Source organism: Chironomus tepperi, unplaced genomic scaffold, assembly GCF_022539635.2.
Source record: "Chironomus tepperi strain 1889 unplaced genomic scaffold, CSIRO-AGI_Ctep_v1 contig_486, whole genome shotgun sequence".
NCBI lineage: Eukaryota > Metazoa > Arthropoda > Insecta > Diptera > Chironomidae > Chironomus > Chironomus tepperi.
In genome coordinates, this window is record NW_027226608.1 from 1,563,395 (window position 1) to 1,577,300 (window position 13,906).

The window sequence follows — 13,906 nt, forward strand, 5'->3', positions numbered from 1 at the left end:
TAACATGAGTGCATTTGATAGGCAGGAGGGTAGTCGGGGGAGGATTTGAAGTCCAAAAACGGATTTTGGGTCAATCTCCCCTTCTCCTTTTTAAACCCAAAAAAAATTTCAAATTTTCTTGAATTTTCGTGAAAAAATCACAAAATCTATCATAATAAGCCCTGCTATCAACTCTGCAACTTCTAATTACAGTCAACATACTTTCCATTTCATAATCATCATCCATTATTGACAAATAAGCCCTCTCAAAAAAATAGAAAATTAATTTCATAAAACTGGTAAAAAAAAGTGATAATTTTCAACCAAACATGACCTGAGTAACAGCAAATATTGATCTATGATCATTAAACAGGCACATAATAACCGAAAAAAGGCATGATTAACATTTTTCGATGTTTTAAGCCTGTGCAAGTTTTAATTTTGGAGGTGTCTTTTCTCTGCGACATTGTTCAGTTGGTTGGAGATCACAGACTGGACAAGAAGTGAAATATTTTAATTAAAAATTGGAACTGGTGCAAGATTAAGTCTATTTAGGGGACACAATAGACATAAACTATTGAAAATTCTAAAAAGTTATCAATTTTAAGGAAAATTAGTGAAAAAATGACAACAAAAGTGAAAGAATTTAAAGGAATTGATGCAAAAAATTCTGGAAAAAATGTAAGAAGAAAAATAATTTTTTTTGGGAATTTAAAGAACAAGTTCTGACTTTTTACTGTACCTTCGCGTGTCAGAGATTATTAATTTTTTTGTGCTTTACTAATTTGAATTTTCTTCAGTTTTGTTGAAGAAGATGCTGATATGAGATTGATAATTGATCAATATTTACAGCAGTTACTAGTTACTTACCTTACAGGCACGGAGGCTGCTTTTAGGTACCGTAGTGATATTTCTATACAATGAAAGTATGGACCTTGCCGTACAGATCAATTGTGGATCACAATCTGATGCTCAAAGTCGACTTTAGTAACCTTTTTCGTACGAAATTCTAGTCAAATTCGAGCTCTAGATCTATAACTTCCTTCAGACTTCTCCTAAGGCTAACTCTATTGTTGTCTGCCATTTTACAATGCCAAGTGCAATACTATCTCTATCGACAGCTGTCGTATCAAGAATTATATGGTCGGCCATTCTACTTAAGCTACTGTAGTTTGGTCGTGGCCTATCGTGGCTAGGATGGAACGACACTGGTTTAAGCTGTTAAAAAATCGTAGACTTTTCATCACGTACCCCTTAAAAAGCAAATATAATGAGTAAAAGACCCTTTAAAAAGCTCGTTTTAATTGTTGCGTGTGCAGCTTTGAGTTCTTTGACGTATGACATGTGTCTTCGCATAAGAATATATCCTGCATTAATATCAATCTTCATGTGATCGGGGACGTAGCCAGAAATAGCAAGGAATTTTTGGGAAAATTTAGGACTTTTTTCACGAAAAACCCCAGAAAATTGAAGAATTTCTTCCATAAAATGCCCCCAAAACCCCTCTAAATACCCTCTTAATATCAATGCATCCACATTCCCACTTAATCTCAACATATACATTCACCAATACAACCAAAATCTCAAATGCAGCTCAAATCTTCATTGACCAAAAACAAGTCACACGACCTTGAAAAAATTATGAAAACAATCATCTGTGGCCCTTTAAATTTATCTCTTTTTTGGTCATGATTATTTGTATTTTATCAATAAAGACCGGTTTAAAGACTTTGCCGACATGTGGCTTGTTATGAATGCATACATAACTATTTATTTAGTTCCCGTCACGTCTTACAATGACTTAATTTTGATGATGTTTCATTACAGGATGTAGATGAAGGCACAAAGGAGTACAAGACGGAAATTGTATGGAGAAATGTGATTATATTCATATTCTTGCATTATTGGGCATATCAAGTCAGAGGTCATGCAACATGGGGAATGGTTGTGTTTCGTAAGTATTAATTTTAATGACTGGAATTTTAGAATTGTAGGGAAAGGGTCAAGTGGGGTAAAAGGGGATTCATGGAGCTCAATGAGTTTCAATGGGGTTCAATGGGGTTCAATGGGGTTCAATGGGGTTCAATTGAGCTCAATGGGGCTTAGTGGGGTCAGGATTCGCTGTCAAAATTGAAATTTATGGCAAAATGATTCAGAATCTTCGTGATGGAAGCGGAAACATTATTTTAATGGCTTAATTCTTGTCGTTGGATCGAACTTGTCTTCGGAGGTCGGATGATAGTATTCGGGTCGAGTAGTTAGTTTTAGAGGATGTACCCGGAAAGCACATGACTTAGAAATGTCTAAAAATCCGTTACTAAGCTGACTTGACCCTGACAATCTTGATCAAGGCGCTCAAGGGTCCATTGCCGCATTCTGAGTTTGTCGGAAGCTCGAACCAGACTTGGCAGGACTCCAAAGTAGAGTCATCCACAATACCCTGCCAATTCTTGCTGGTTCTGTCTTTAGATAGCTTCTGCCATACTCACTAATATCCACTAATTAATGCTGTCTTCAATTTATAATATTCTGGATTTAATTAATAAAGTTCATCTGTATTTGATCATGTATAACCAGGAAAACCGGCAATACTACGAATCCATTAGATTCTTAATGTTCAATAAAGAATGTTTTCAAACAGGCTGCTGCAGATTATTGCCAGACTACGAGTGTCATTCAGCTATGCACGTTTTATTGGAAGTCTTCTTCTTGCTGCTTCTAATTTAAATATTGCTTATCATTCTGGATGGAAATATTTGCATTTTTAGTTCTGTTTTATTTTTTTGGTTGAGGTATGACATTTTTGGATGTTTTGGTTTAGAAGATGCATCTAGATGAACAGTTTGTGTTTAAATTCATGATAATAATACAGAATAGCTGATAAGACTTCGGTGATTTTTTGAAAATTATACATTAAGCATGCGGACATTCATAAATTACGGAGTACTTAATTTTCCTAGTAACGGAAGTGATAGGGACTCCGGATGCCGATACCGAGATCGAAAATTCTTGGATAGTCTTGGTTTAGGTCTCTATTTTGGTCTCTATCTCGGTCTCGGGCTTGATAATATGACTAATGACGAGACTAAGACTATCCAAGAATTCTGTGGCATATTGGTTTATGATTTGGTACCAAATCGTTAGGATGGATAAGGGGCACATCTAGAGTAGAAGGATTGATTGGGGATCCAATTTCACCTCTTCCTCTCTCCCTTTCTACTCTATTTTTTCGGTCAGAACTCTTTTTTTTGTTCAAAATTGTTGATCACAAAGCCTCATATTGACTTAAGTAGTCATGCAATTTTAGAAAGGAGATAAGACTTGATATCAGCTTATACAAAATCCAAAGTGTTTTAATCGAAAGTGCTTTTTTGACATGTCAGACTAAAATGACTCTTATTGCCTAATTCCATTAATAAAAGACTCTTAAATATCCATTAAAAATTCATAATTTTGACTATATTTAAGATAATTTCCGATTGCGTAATTACAAAACTACTTGCATTTCATGATTACATGCTTTCATAGTCAAATGTCAAACCAAACCAGATTAACTGCATCTTAAACAATTTCACAACATTTTTCCCTTTACTACATCAAAATTCCTGAATTATTCCGTCAAAAAACCAGAAAATCAAATGCTTGTTGAGGTCAGCAATCACATCATTCCCTTAAAAGCTCCAAAAAGGTCTTTAATCAATCAATCAAACTAGCTAAATCGACATTGCATACCCAGCATGATTCAATGTATCAACCAGCATGCATATAAATTCATATATAATTTTAATTAATTTAAATCAGATTTAAAAGTAAAAGCTGTTAAGCCATAGTGATTGACACTTGAATATCATGAATAAATTAGAGGGCCGTTCACTTACTAAGTACGGAATTCTATCTAAATTGTCTCCCATTGACTTTCCGCTTCTCTCGGGTCTTCACGGCTCATATCGGCTCGTCTCGGCTCGTTTCGGCTCGTTTCGGCTCGTCTCGGCTCGTCTCGACTCCGATCGGCTCGTTTCGGCTTCTTTCGGCTCCCCTCGGCTCCTCTCCGTTCCCAAAACCTAATATATAAACTGTCTATCATTAATTTCCCATCTTCTTCTCCTTTACAGACACAATATTCGGAATATTCTCAGGCTACGGTATCGTCGTTGGTGCTCACCGACTTTGGGCACATCGTAGCTTCAAAGCCAATTACAAGCTACAAGTTCTCCTCATGATTCTCCAAACAGCAGCCGTTGAAAATGACGTAATCGAGTGGGTACGCGATCATCGTGTTCATCACAAGTTCAGTGACACAAATGCCGATCCAACAAATTCAAATCGTGGACTTTTCTTCTCACATATGGGATGGTTGATGTGTAAGAAGCATCCGGATGTAAGGAAGTACGGGTCGAAGGTGGATATGAGTGATGTTGAGTCGGATCCGTTGTTGCAGTTTCAGAGGAAGTAAGTAGATGATGAATTGTGATCTGTGGGGACATGAATGCAGTTGTGGACAAGTTGTTTTGTGTCATGGCACATTTTGTATCGTGCCGCGACACACAGGTTGTCCACCACTGCATTATTAAGGAACATGGAAGGCACATAGCTTAAATCTGGCTTCTAGGCTGACGTAATTCTGGTCTGGAGACGGATCTGGCACACTTGATGGTTTTAGCAGCTCAAAATGCAGTGGTGGACAACCTGTTTGGTGTCATGGCACATGTTGTATCGTGCCATGACACACAGGTTGTCCAGAACTGCAATATGTGCTGCTACAACCATCAAAGGTATCTGCTCTGTCCCCAGGCCAGAATTAAGTCACCCTAGAACCAGATTACAGCCATGTGCCTTTCATGTCTCTACCAGCCATAATCCTAACCTCAAAACCTTCCAATTAATCTCAATTCCAGATACTACATCCCATTAGTTCTACTCATCTCATTCTTTATACCAATGGCAGCATCAATGTACATCTTTTCAGTCTCACTACAGCTTGCATTCTATAGTGTTGTATGTCGTTATGTTATATCGTTGCATCTTGTATGGCTGACCAACTCAGCTGCACACTATGGAACATGGAAGCCTTATGATAAGAATATTAAGCCGGCAGACTCGTGGTTCTTTGGGACATTGTGTTATGGAGAAGGTTTGTAGAGTGTTTTGGGGGGTGATTTGGGGGTTATGGGGTTATGGTAGGAGCAAATAGTCAGTGGTGGACAATCTGTGTGCCTCGGCACGCTGGGAAAAATGCTTGAAAATGCCATGAACCGTATGAAATGTAAGGTTTTGGTCGAGGCTTATCAACAAGGTGTGCCAAGTATAATACAAGGTTGTGCACCACTGATATAGCTCATACTAAGGACTGGAACTGATCCAAAGCATTTTTGACCATTTCTGATCAGTTCCAATGCCTTAAACTCAAGAATACAGCACTTAACAAGGCTTGACTCAACTAATGGGTTTGAACCTTGACTAGCCCTATAAGACCCCCTAATCGACCCCACAACCTCCTTAACACCAATTTTAACCCAAAATCCCTTCAATTTTCAGGCTGGCACAACTTCCATCATGTCTTCCCATGGGACTATAAAGTATCCGAAACAAATCGTTACCGTAACAATTTTGGTATGATTTTTATTGACTTTTTTGCATGGCTTGGATGGGCGACAGACTTAAAAGTGGCATCAGATGACTTGATAAGGAAGCGTGTGATGAGAACGGGCGATGGAACACATCCATTTGCTGTTGAGGAAGCGATGAAGTTGAAGAAACTTGGAATTGAGAAAGGAGACAGCAATAATAATAATAATGAGGGGGAGGAGGAAATAAAGACGTGCTGGGGATTGGGTGATAAGGATATACCATTTGAGGATATTCGTGGAATTAGAACTTATTGTACTAAAATTGAATAATTTAGAATTAATGGATGTATAGACTTGAATAGGATGAGTTGGTTAATTGATCTAATGTCTGGTTTGAGGTCGGTATGGCCGTGGCATGATGCATGGACTCAATTTCAATTCGGGACAAGGCCGGTGAGACCAGAGTTGCAATGCAGGTGCATGTGACAAGCAAAAAATGTACAAATTCTTGATAATTTATATGGTTTTTCCTACAAAATCCAATTTTTTTCCTACAAAACCATACAAATTATCAAAAATTTGTACGGTTTTTGTCTGGGTGAGACTCTGACTTGGTGCTGGATTCGATTTCAATTCACCATGTCACATCGTCTAGGTCATACCGGACTTAAATCGGATCTAAAACTATGCCAGAGTCACACCAGCCTGAATACAGATTTTGGATTAATTAACCGACTTGTGACTATTCAGGCATATTAGATATAATATTAAAATTGTACAGAACTCAGAGAATTTGAAGGAATTTTACTGTTTATTTTTAACAAAAGGAGTTGATTGCTGTTGATGTGAAGGTCTTATTTAAAAATTGAATTTTAACTGAATTTTACATGCAAATTACTAAGTTTCGTCAGAAAGTGCAGGTCTGCATGAGTTATAAGATAGACCAGTGGTGGACAATATGTGTGCAAAAGCGCCCTTTGGTGTCAACCTTAGTGCTTCTTGTATTCGGCATAGAATTTAAAGCATTTCCTAGATTATTTGGCGACTTACTAATGTATCGTGGCACACAGGTTGCCCACCACTGAGGTAAAGTCGAAAACTGCAGGTCTCAAACGCTAGAAATGCAGACTTACATTGTTCGGTTGAACTTTTTCGATGAAATTGTAAAAGATTTATTAATTATTAAGTAGAAATAATAATAATAAAAAACCGTTACAGATTTATTTGAATTTTTTCAATGTTTTACTCAGTGTTGATTGTCCCCCTTGTTATTGTTTTTGTCAGCATAAATGTAAACATTGTGATATTTAATTCTGCATAAACAGCTTTAAAATTGAAAAAACTGAGATTTACTTGCTCTATAAGCTGCATAGCTTCAAATTGAGGCTGATTGACCTAAAACTTCAAAAATTTTTGGAACTAACTTCAAGGAACTACCCAAAAAATCCCATAAAACATTGAAAAAATGATCGAATGCATCTTGTGCCTCAACAAAATATTAAAGAAAAATTCAATAAAGCTCAGTTCCAATGAGGATTGTGAGCTGTCAGTTGAGGAGCTCATCAAGCTTCACTTTTGGTTCTCAGAGGTAAATTTGACCGCAAACTTAACTGTTCCTGCATATCTAATTCCCATTCAATTTCCAGACAATCCTCGCCCATCCATCACCAAAATCAATTCCAATAATCTGCAGGACATGCTACACAAAACTTGAGTCATTTCACGAGTTCTTCTGTGCTGTCAAGTCAAACCACAAAGTTGATGAGTCAGTTCCAGTTCTGATTGATACAACAACAATTTATGTTAAAAATGAGCCATTTGAGGAACAACTAGACAACGTCAAACAAGATGAAGACGCCGTACCCGACATGTGCAGTCCAGGCAATGATCAGTCATCTGATTCCGATCAGCCATTGGCAACAATTCAGCACAAAAAAAGAAAATCAGCTACAAATCCAGAAGAGACAGCCACAAAAAAGTTGAAATTCGATGTTGAGCCTGAATTTCTTGAGGTTTTAAAGGTTCATGCTGACTTTAAGTGTGAAAAATGTTCAGAACCGCTGAATGACTGGAAGGACATTAAGACACATTACCGACAGATGCACAAAATTCGAGGATATTTGAGATGCTGTGGGAAGAAGATTGACAGATCTAATGAAGTTAAGGATCATGCTAGTGTGAGTAGCTTGGGTCGAGCGATGACTGACTAACTTGGGTCGAGCGATGACTGACTAGCTTAGGTCGAACGATGACTGACTAGACAAGGTCGAGCGATGACTGACTAGCTTAAGTCGAGCGATGACTGACTAGACAAGGTCAAGCGATGACTGACTAGCTTGGGTTGAGCGAAGGTTGACAAGCTTGGGTCGAGCGATGACTGACTAACTTGGGTCGAGCGATGACTGACTAGCTTGGGTCGAGCGATGACTGACTAGCTTAGGTCGAGCGATGACTGACTAGCTTAGGTCGAGCGATGACTGACTAGCTTAGGTCGAACGATGACTGACTAGACAAGGTCGAGCGATGACTGACTAGCTTAAGTCGAGCGATGACTGACTAGACAAGGTCGAGCGATGACTGACTAGCTTGGGTTGAGCGAAGGTTGACAAGCTTGGGTCGAGCGATGACTGACTAACTTGGGTCGAGCGATGACTGACTAGCTTGGGTCGAGCGATGACTGACTAGTTTAGGTCGAGCGATGACTGACTAGCTTAGGTCGAGCGATGACTGACTAGCTTAGGTCGAGCGATGACTGACTAGCTTAGGTCGAGCGATGACTGACTAGCTTAGGTCGAGCGATGACTGACTAGATTGGGTCGAGCGTTAACCTAATTTTCTTTGCTTTATCTTCAACAGTGGCACCTCAATCCGCACATATTTCAATGTCATGTATGCGGGAAGACAGCAATATCACGTGAGAATCTCAAAATACACGAAGAAACGCACATTCCGGATGAGGATCGTCAATATTCATGTCCAAAATGTGACAAGAAATTCGTCAACAAATACAACCTTAACATGCACGAAAAGATACACGAAAAAGACGGCAAAGTCGCGTCAATTCCATGCAACTTCTGTGACAGGATGTACAAAACTGAGCGACAGTTGAAGTTCCACGTCGGTTACTGCCACAAGTCCCAATCAAATTCACTAATTTGTCACATTTGCAGTAAGGTCCTCAAGAGTAAATACACACTGGACATCCATGTCAAGGCACACACGAATCCAGACGATCCAATTGAGTGCGACAAGTGCGGTCACATCCTCAAAAATAAGCGTCGATTTGCCGTCCATATGGCTAAGCACAGATCAGCCGAAGCTGGTCCATATGAGTGTGAAAAAGGCTGCGGAAAGATCTTTAAGCACCGACCAGCCATGCTCGATCACATCGCATTCGTACACACAAATAATCGATTTAAATGCACGCATTGTGAGAAGGAATTTAAGCACAAAAAGACACTTGAGGACCATGAGGTGTCACAGCATGGCGGAATTGACCCATATGCATGTCCATTTTGTGATCGTACATTTAAAAATAGTGGAAATATGCATGCACACAAGAAGAAGACACATCCAGATGAGTATAAGACGCTGTCGGCACCAAATTATTTGAGAGGTTCTATTGTGGATTATTATAAATAAAAATTGTCTGTTTTTTAAGCCTTGATGATAAATATTTGTTTAATTGCTTCATTCCAATTTAGAGTTTCAGGTGTATTAAGCATGTCTATTCAGTCATTAAAGTAGTCTTGTAAGCATCAGATGTGATAATGAATTGTATTGAAGTTAGAAATGTATTTAAAAGCTATAAAGGTCATGGTGAAACTGTGAATGTACTTGATGGATTGACTTTAACGGTTGGGTATGGTGAAATGTAAGTGTGAAGGCGGCTGAACCTCTAAATTCTAATGTAAAGGCGGCTGAACCTAAAAAATTCAAGATTTCTATGTGAAGGCACCTGAACTTGAAGATTCTTAATGTGAAGACACCTGAACTTCAAGATTCTAATGTGAAGGCATCTGAACTTTAAGATTCTCAATGTGAAGGCACCTGAACTTCAAGATTCTCAATGTGAAGGCACCTGAACTTTAAGATTCTTAATGTAAAAGCACCTGAACATAAAGATTCTAATGTAAAGGCACTTGAAGTTCAAAATTATTAATGTAAAGGCACCTGAACCTCAAGATTCTCAATGTAAAGACACCTGAATATCAAAATTCTAATGTAAAGGCAAAAGAACTTCAAGATTCTTAGTGTGAAGGCACCTAAACATCAAGATTCTTAATGTGAAGTCACCTGAACTTCTAGATTCTTAATGTAAAGGCACCTGAACTTCAAGATTCTTAATGTGAAGGCACCTGAATCTCAAAATTCTTGATGCAAAGGCACCTGAACTTCAAGATTCCAATGTGAAGACACCTGAACCTCAAAACTCTAATGTGAAGGCACCTGAACTTCAAGATTCTAATGTGAAGGCACCTGATTTTTAAAATTCTAGTGTAAAGACACCTGAACTTCAATATTCTAAATGTGAAGGCACCTGAACTTCAAAATTGCACTTTTGAGGCACCTGAACCTCAAAAATTTTAATGTTGAGGCACCCGAACTTCAAGATACTTAATGTGAAGGCACCTGACTTCAAAGAATTCTAATGTGAAGGCACCTGAACTTCAAGACTCTTAATGTGCATGCACCTGAACTTGATGATTCTTAATGTGAAGGCACCTGAACCTAAACACTCAAATTCTCCTTTATTCCATTCCAGCTTCTCCCTAATTGGAGCTTCCGGATGTGGCAAGACAACACTGTTCACATGCCTTATGGGAATACAGCAAGTCGATAAAGGTGAATTGCGAATATTCAACCATAAAGTCAGTCACAACAAGTCATCTAAGAATTATCATGCAATTGGTTACATGCCACAGCAGACAGCATTGATCCCGGAACTGACAATTGAGGAAACATTGCAATACTTCGGGGATCTGTTCATGATGAATCCCAAGGAGCTTGATCAAAGGATCCACGAAGTTATCAAGCTGTTGGATCTGCCGAACAGACATTTCCTAATTAAAAACTGTTCAGGCGGTCAGCGACGTCGCGTGTCACTTGCCGTTGCGATTCTTCATAAGCCAAGACTGTTGTTGCTTGACGAGCCGACCGTTGGACTTGACTACCTCCTACGTGAGACAATTTGGAACTTTTTGAAGGAATCGGCACTAAAATTCAAGATTACAGTCGTAATTACGACACATTACATAGACGAAGCTAACAACTCAGACCGTTGTGGATTCATCAGAAATGGTAAAATTATCGCACTTGATTCACCTGCAAATATTTTAGCACAGCTGGATTGTGAGACACTTGATGAGGCATTTTATAGACTGTCATTAAAGGATGAGAATCATAAAATTGTGTTTGACGCTGTGGACGAGAATGTACAGGAAGATGAACAAGTGGTTGATGTCTTGGATCGGTCAAGAGTTAATGTTGTTAAGGCATTGCTGAAGAAGGAATTCAATAGGATTAAGAGGCAACCAATGTAGGTATCAATGCTTGATGTCTTCCTTATCTACCTCTATCCTACCTCTACCCCCGTTCCATGCCCCATTCCATGCCCCGTTCCATGACCTGTTACATGCCACATTCCATGCCACGTTCCATGCCACATTCCATGCCACGTTCCATGCCACATTCCATGCCACGTTCCATGCCCTGTTCCATGCCACATTCCATGCCCTGTTCCATGCCCTGTTCCATGCCCTGTTCCATGCCACGTTCCATGCCCTGTCGCATGCCACGTTCCATGCCCTGTTCCATGCCCTGTTCCATGCCCTGTTCCATGCCCTGTTCCATGCCCTGTTCCATGCCACGTTCCATGCCCTGTCGCATGCCACGTTCCATGCCCTGTTCCATGCCCTGTTCCATGCCCTGTTCCATGCCCTGGTCCATGCCAAATTCCATGCCACGTTCCATGCTCTGTTTCATGCCCAGTTTCAAAAATTCCCAACTTAATCTCAAAAATTCTAGACTTAACCTCAAAGTTTTAAAATTTAACCTCAAAAATTCCAACTTCCTGTTCCCTATTCCTTCCCTGCCCGCACCACATAGGTTGCCCACCACTGTATTAAGTCAAACAACCCAAAAAATTCATTAAATTCATGATTATTTTCAGAGAAATTTTCTTTCTCATGCTGGCGCCTGTAATTGCAATTAATATTGCCGCTCAAACCTTGGGGACCATCCGAAGTAATATTCAGATAGGAGTTGTGAACAATGAGATCCATGACTGCAGCCACAATTCCACAAATTCATACATTTCCTGCTTATTTATTGACAATTTGGACAAAAAACTCAACAAAAATTATTATAAAAAGTTTGATGCAGCCTTTGAGGATCTACAAGAAGGAAGACTTAAAGGAATCATTTTGATTCCTGAGAACTTTACGGATGTACTTTATGATGATGATTTGGACATTCAGAAGATTGAAATCTATTTAGACTATGGAGTGTACGTTGAGGATTTGTTCCTGAAAGTGAAAGTTTATGAAGCATTCAAAAGTACAGCTGAGCACGCAGCTGAGGATATTGATGGCAAAGACATCCACACGGAACTGATGAGATTTGACTATTTGTATGGAACTATGGATTTCAACTTTAAAGACTCATTTGGAGTTGCTGCCAGTTTTCTGTTGAGTATTGTGCTTAAAATTAACCTCAAATTGGTCCAAACTTACCCTCAAATTTTGGAATTAACCTAAAAAATTCCAAACTTAACCTCAAAAATTCCAAACTTAACCTAAAAAATTCCAAATTTAACCTCAAAAATTCCAAACTTAATCTCAATTTCAATTTGGAATTGAGTTTGAAACTTTTAAGGATAAGTTTGGAATTTTGAGGTTAAGTTTGTAAATTTTGAGATTAAGCTAGAAATTTTAAGGTTAGGTTTGAAACTTTTGAGGTTAAGTTTGGAATTTTTGAGTTAAATTAGGAAATTTTGAGGTTAGGTTTATGATTTTTGAGGTTAAGTTTGGAATTTTTGAGGTTAGGTTTGGAAATTTTGAGGTTAAATTTGGAATTTTTGAGGTAAATTTTCTCAATTTTCACTTTCAGAATGCTATTCTTCCTGCCAATGTGCTACACATCACTAATAATTTATTCACATCGGATTGAGGGCATTTGGAACCGAACCCTGCTGAGTGGTGTCGAAATATCAGAAATACTTCTTTCATACTTGATATTTTCCATCATGTACTCAATGTTGCAGTCACTTCTGTTCCTAATTACGTTATATTTTGAGTTCAGCTCTGCAATCACTGCTGATTATTGGCTATTAGGACTTATTACAATCTCAATGACAAATCTTGGATTTATAATAGGAATTTTATTTTCCGCATCTTTTGACAATTTTCACGTAATTTATGGATTTGGTGTATGGGTATGCTGGGTCATGATTGCATTGTGTGGATTCGTTTGGTAAAATTTTGCAATTTTCAAAAATTCTTAAAATTTAAAGGAAAATTTAAAATTATTTTCAGGCCAACAGAAGCAATTCATCCAATTGTTCGACCCATCGGTGAATGGTCACCAATCACATTTGCAATTAAGACATTCTTGAATGTATATCTGAAGAAAATGAAGATTTTGGATCCAATTATTGGATTTGGATTGATTTACGTTTTTGCATGGATTTTTGGTGTTTTGGTGGTTGTTAAGATTCTGCTTAATAGGAGGAAATTTGCTAGGGAAATATAGGGAGGATGAGTTTTGGGTTGGTCGATTGTTGTGTGACACCTACTTAGACCCTCTCCAACCCCATTACCCCGCTGAACAGCGAATGTAATAAGTGAACAACTTCTATGTATTTTAAGCCAGAGTTGAAAAACAGGCACCAGTGACAGTCAAAAACCGTACAAATTCTTGATAATTTGAATGAATTTTCTTACAAAACCATACAAATTATCAAGAATTTGTACAGTTTTTGCCTGTCACAGGTGCCTGTTATGCAACTCTGCTTTAAGCTAATCCTAACAGAGTTGGTAGAACTCTATTGAAGCTGGACATTGCTAGTCTTATTGGAGTCCAGTGGAGCCCATCTCCAGGTGTCCTACCAACTCTACATCCAACTAATGTCTGATTAATACTGAACTTATTGAATTACTTGTACACAACTTAATATGATAGACTAATAGAAAATAAAGATATATAATTAACATTAATAATTAAGTTGCGCATAAAATTGCGGTTCATTTTCAAGCATATTTCATTTAGTGACTGTACGTTGGAGGTATAAGTCGTGCATCGTGTTTGGTAAGGATTGCAATTTTTCTTGTAATTTTGACAGTTTTTTCTCCAAACTATAA

General features: G+C 38.3%; 3 protein-coding genes across 3 annotated transcripts; all 3 read left to right on the forward strand.

Moving 5' to 3' along the window:
- Positions 1-453: 453 nt before the first annotated feature.
- Positions 454-6,685, forward strand: LOC139099831 (acyl-CoA Delta(11) desaturase-like). Its single transcript, XM_070652372.1, has 5 exons — positions 454-660; positions 1,807-1,933; positions 4,092-4,428; positions 4,875-5,110; positions 5,515-6,685. Exons 1-5 carry the CDS (start codon positions 604-606, stop codon positions 5,874-5,876), a joined length of 1,119 nt encoding a protein of 372 aa, XP_070508473.1. The 5' UTR covers positions 454-603; the 3' UTR covers positions 5,877-6,685.
- Positions 6,686-6,871: 186 nt separating this feature from the next.
- On the forward strand, positions 6,872-9,205 carry LOC139099821 (transcription factor grauzone-like). The gene is made up of 3 exons (XM_070652359.1): positions 6,872-7,134; positions 7,193-7,723; positions 8,403-9,205. Exons 1-3 carry the CDS (start codon positions 7,012-7,014, stop codon positions 9,186-9,188), a joined length of 1,440 nt encoding a protein of 479 aa, XP_070508460.1. The 5' UTR covers positions 6,872-7,011; the 3' UTR covers positions 9,189-9,205.
- A 57-nt stretch (positions 9,206-9,262) lies between these two features.
- LOC139099850 (ABC transporter G family member 23-like) lies at positions 9,263-13,726 on the forward strand. Its single transcript, XM_070652396.1, has 5 exons — positions 9,263-9,420; positions 10,312-11,085; positions 11,719-12,234; positions 12,657-13,019; positions 13,082-13,726. Exons 1-5 carry the CDS (start codon positions 9,317-9,319, stop codon positions 13,296-13,298), a joined length of 1,974 nt encoding a protein of 657 aa, XP_070508497.1. The 5' UTR covers positions 9,263-9,316; the 3' UTR covers positions 13,299-13,726.
- The last annotated feature ends 180 nt before the right edge of the window (positions 13,727-13,906 follow it).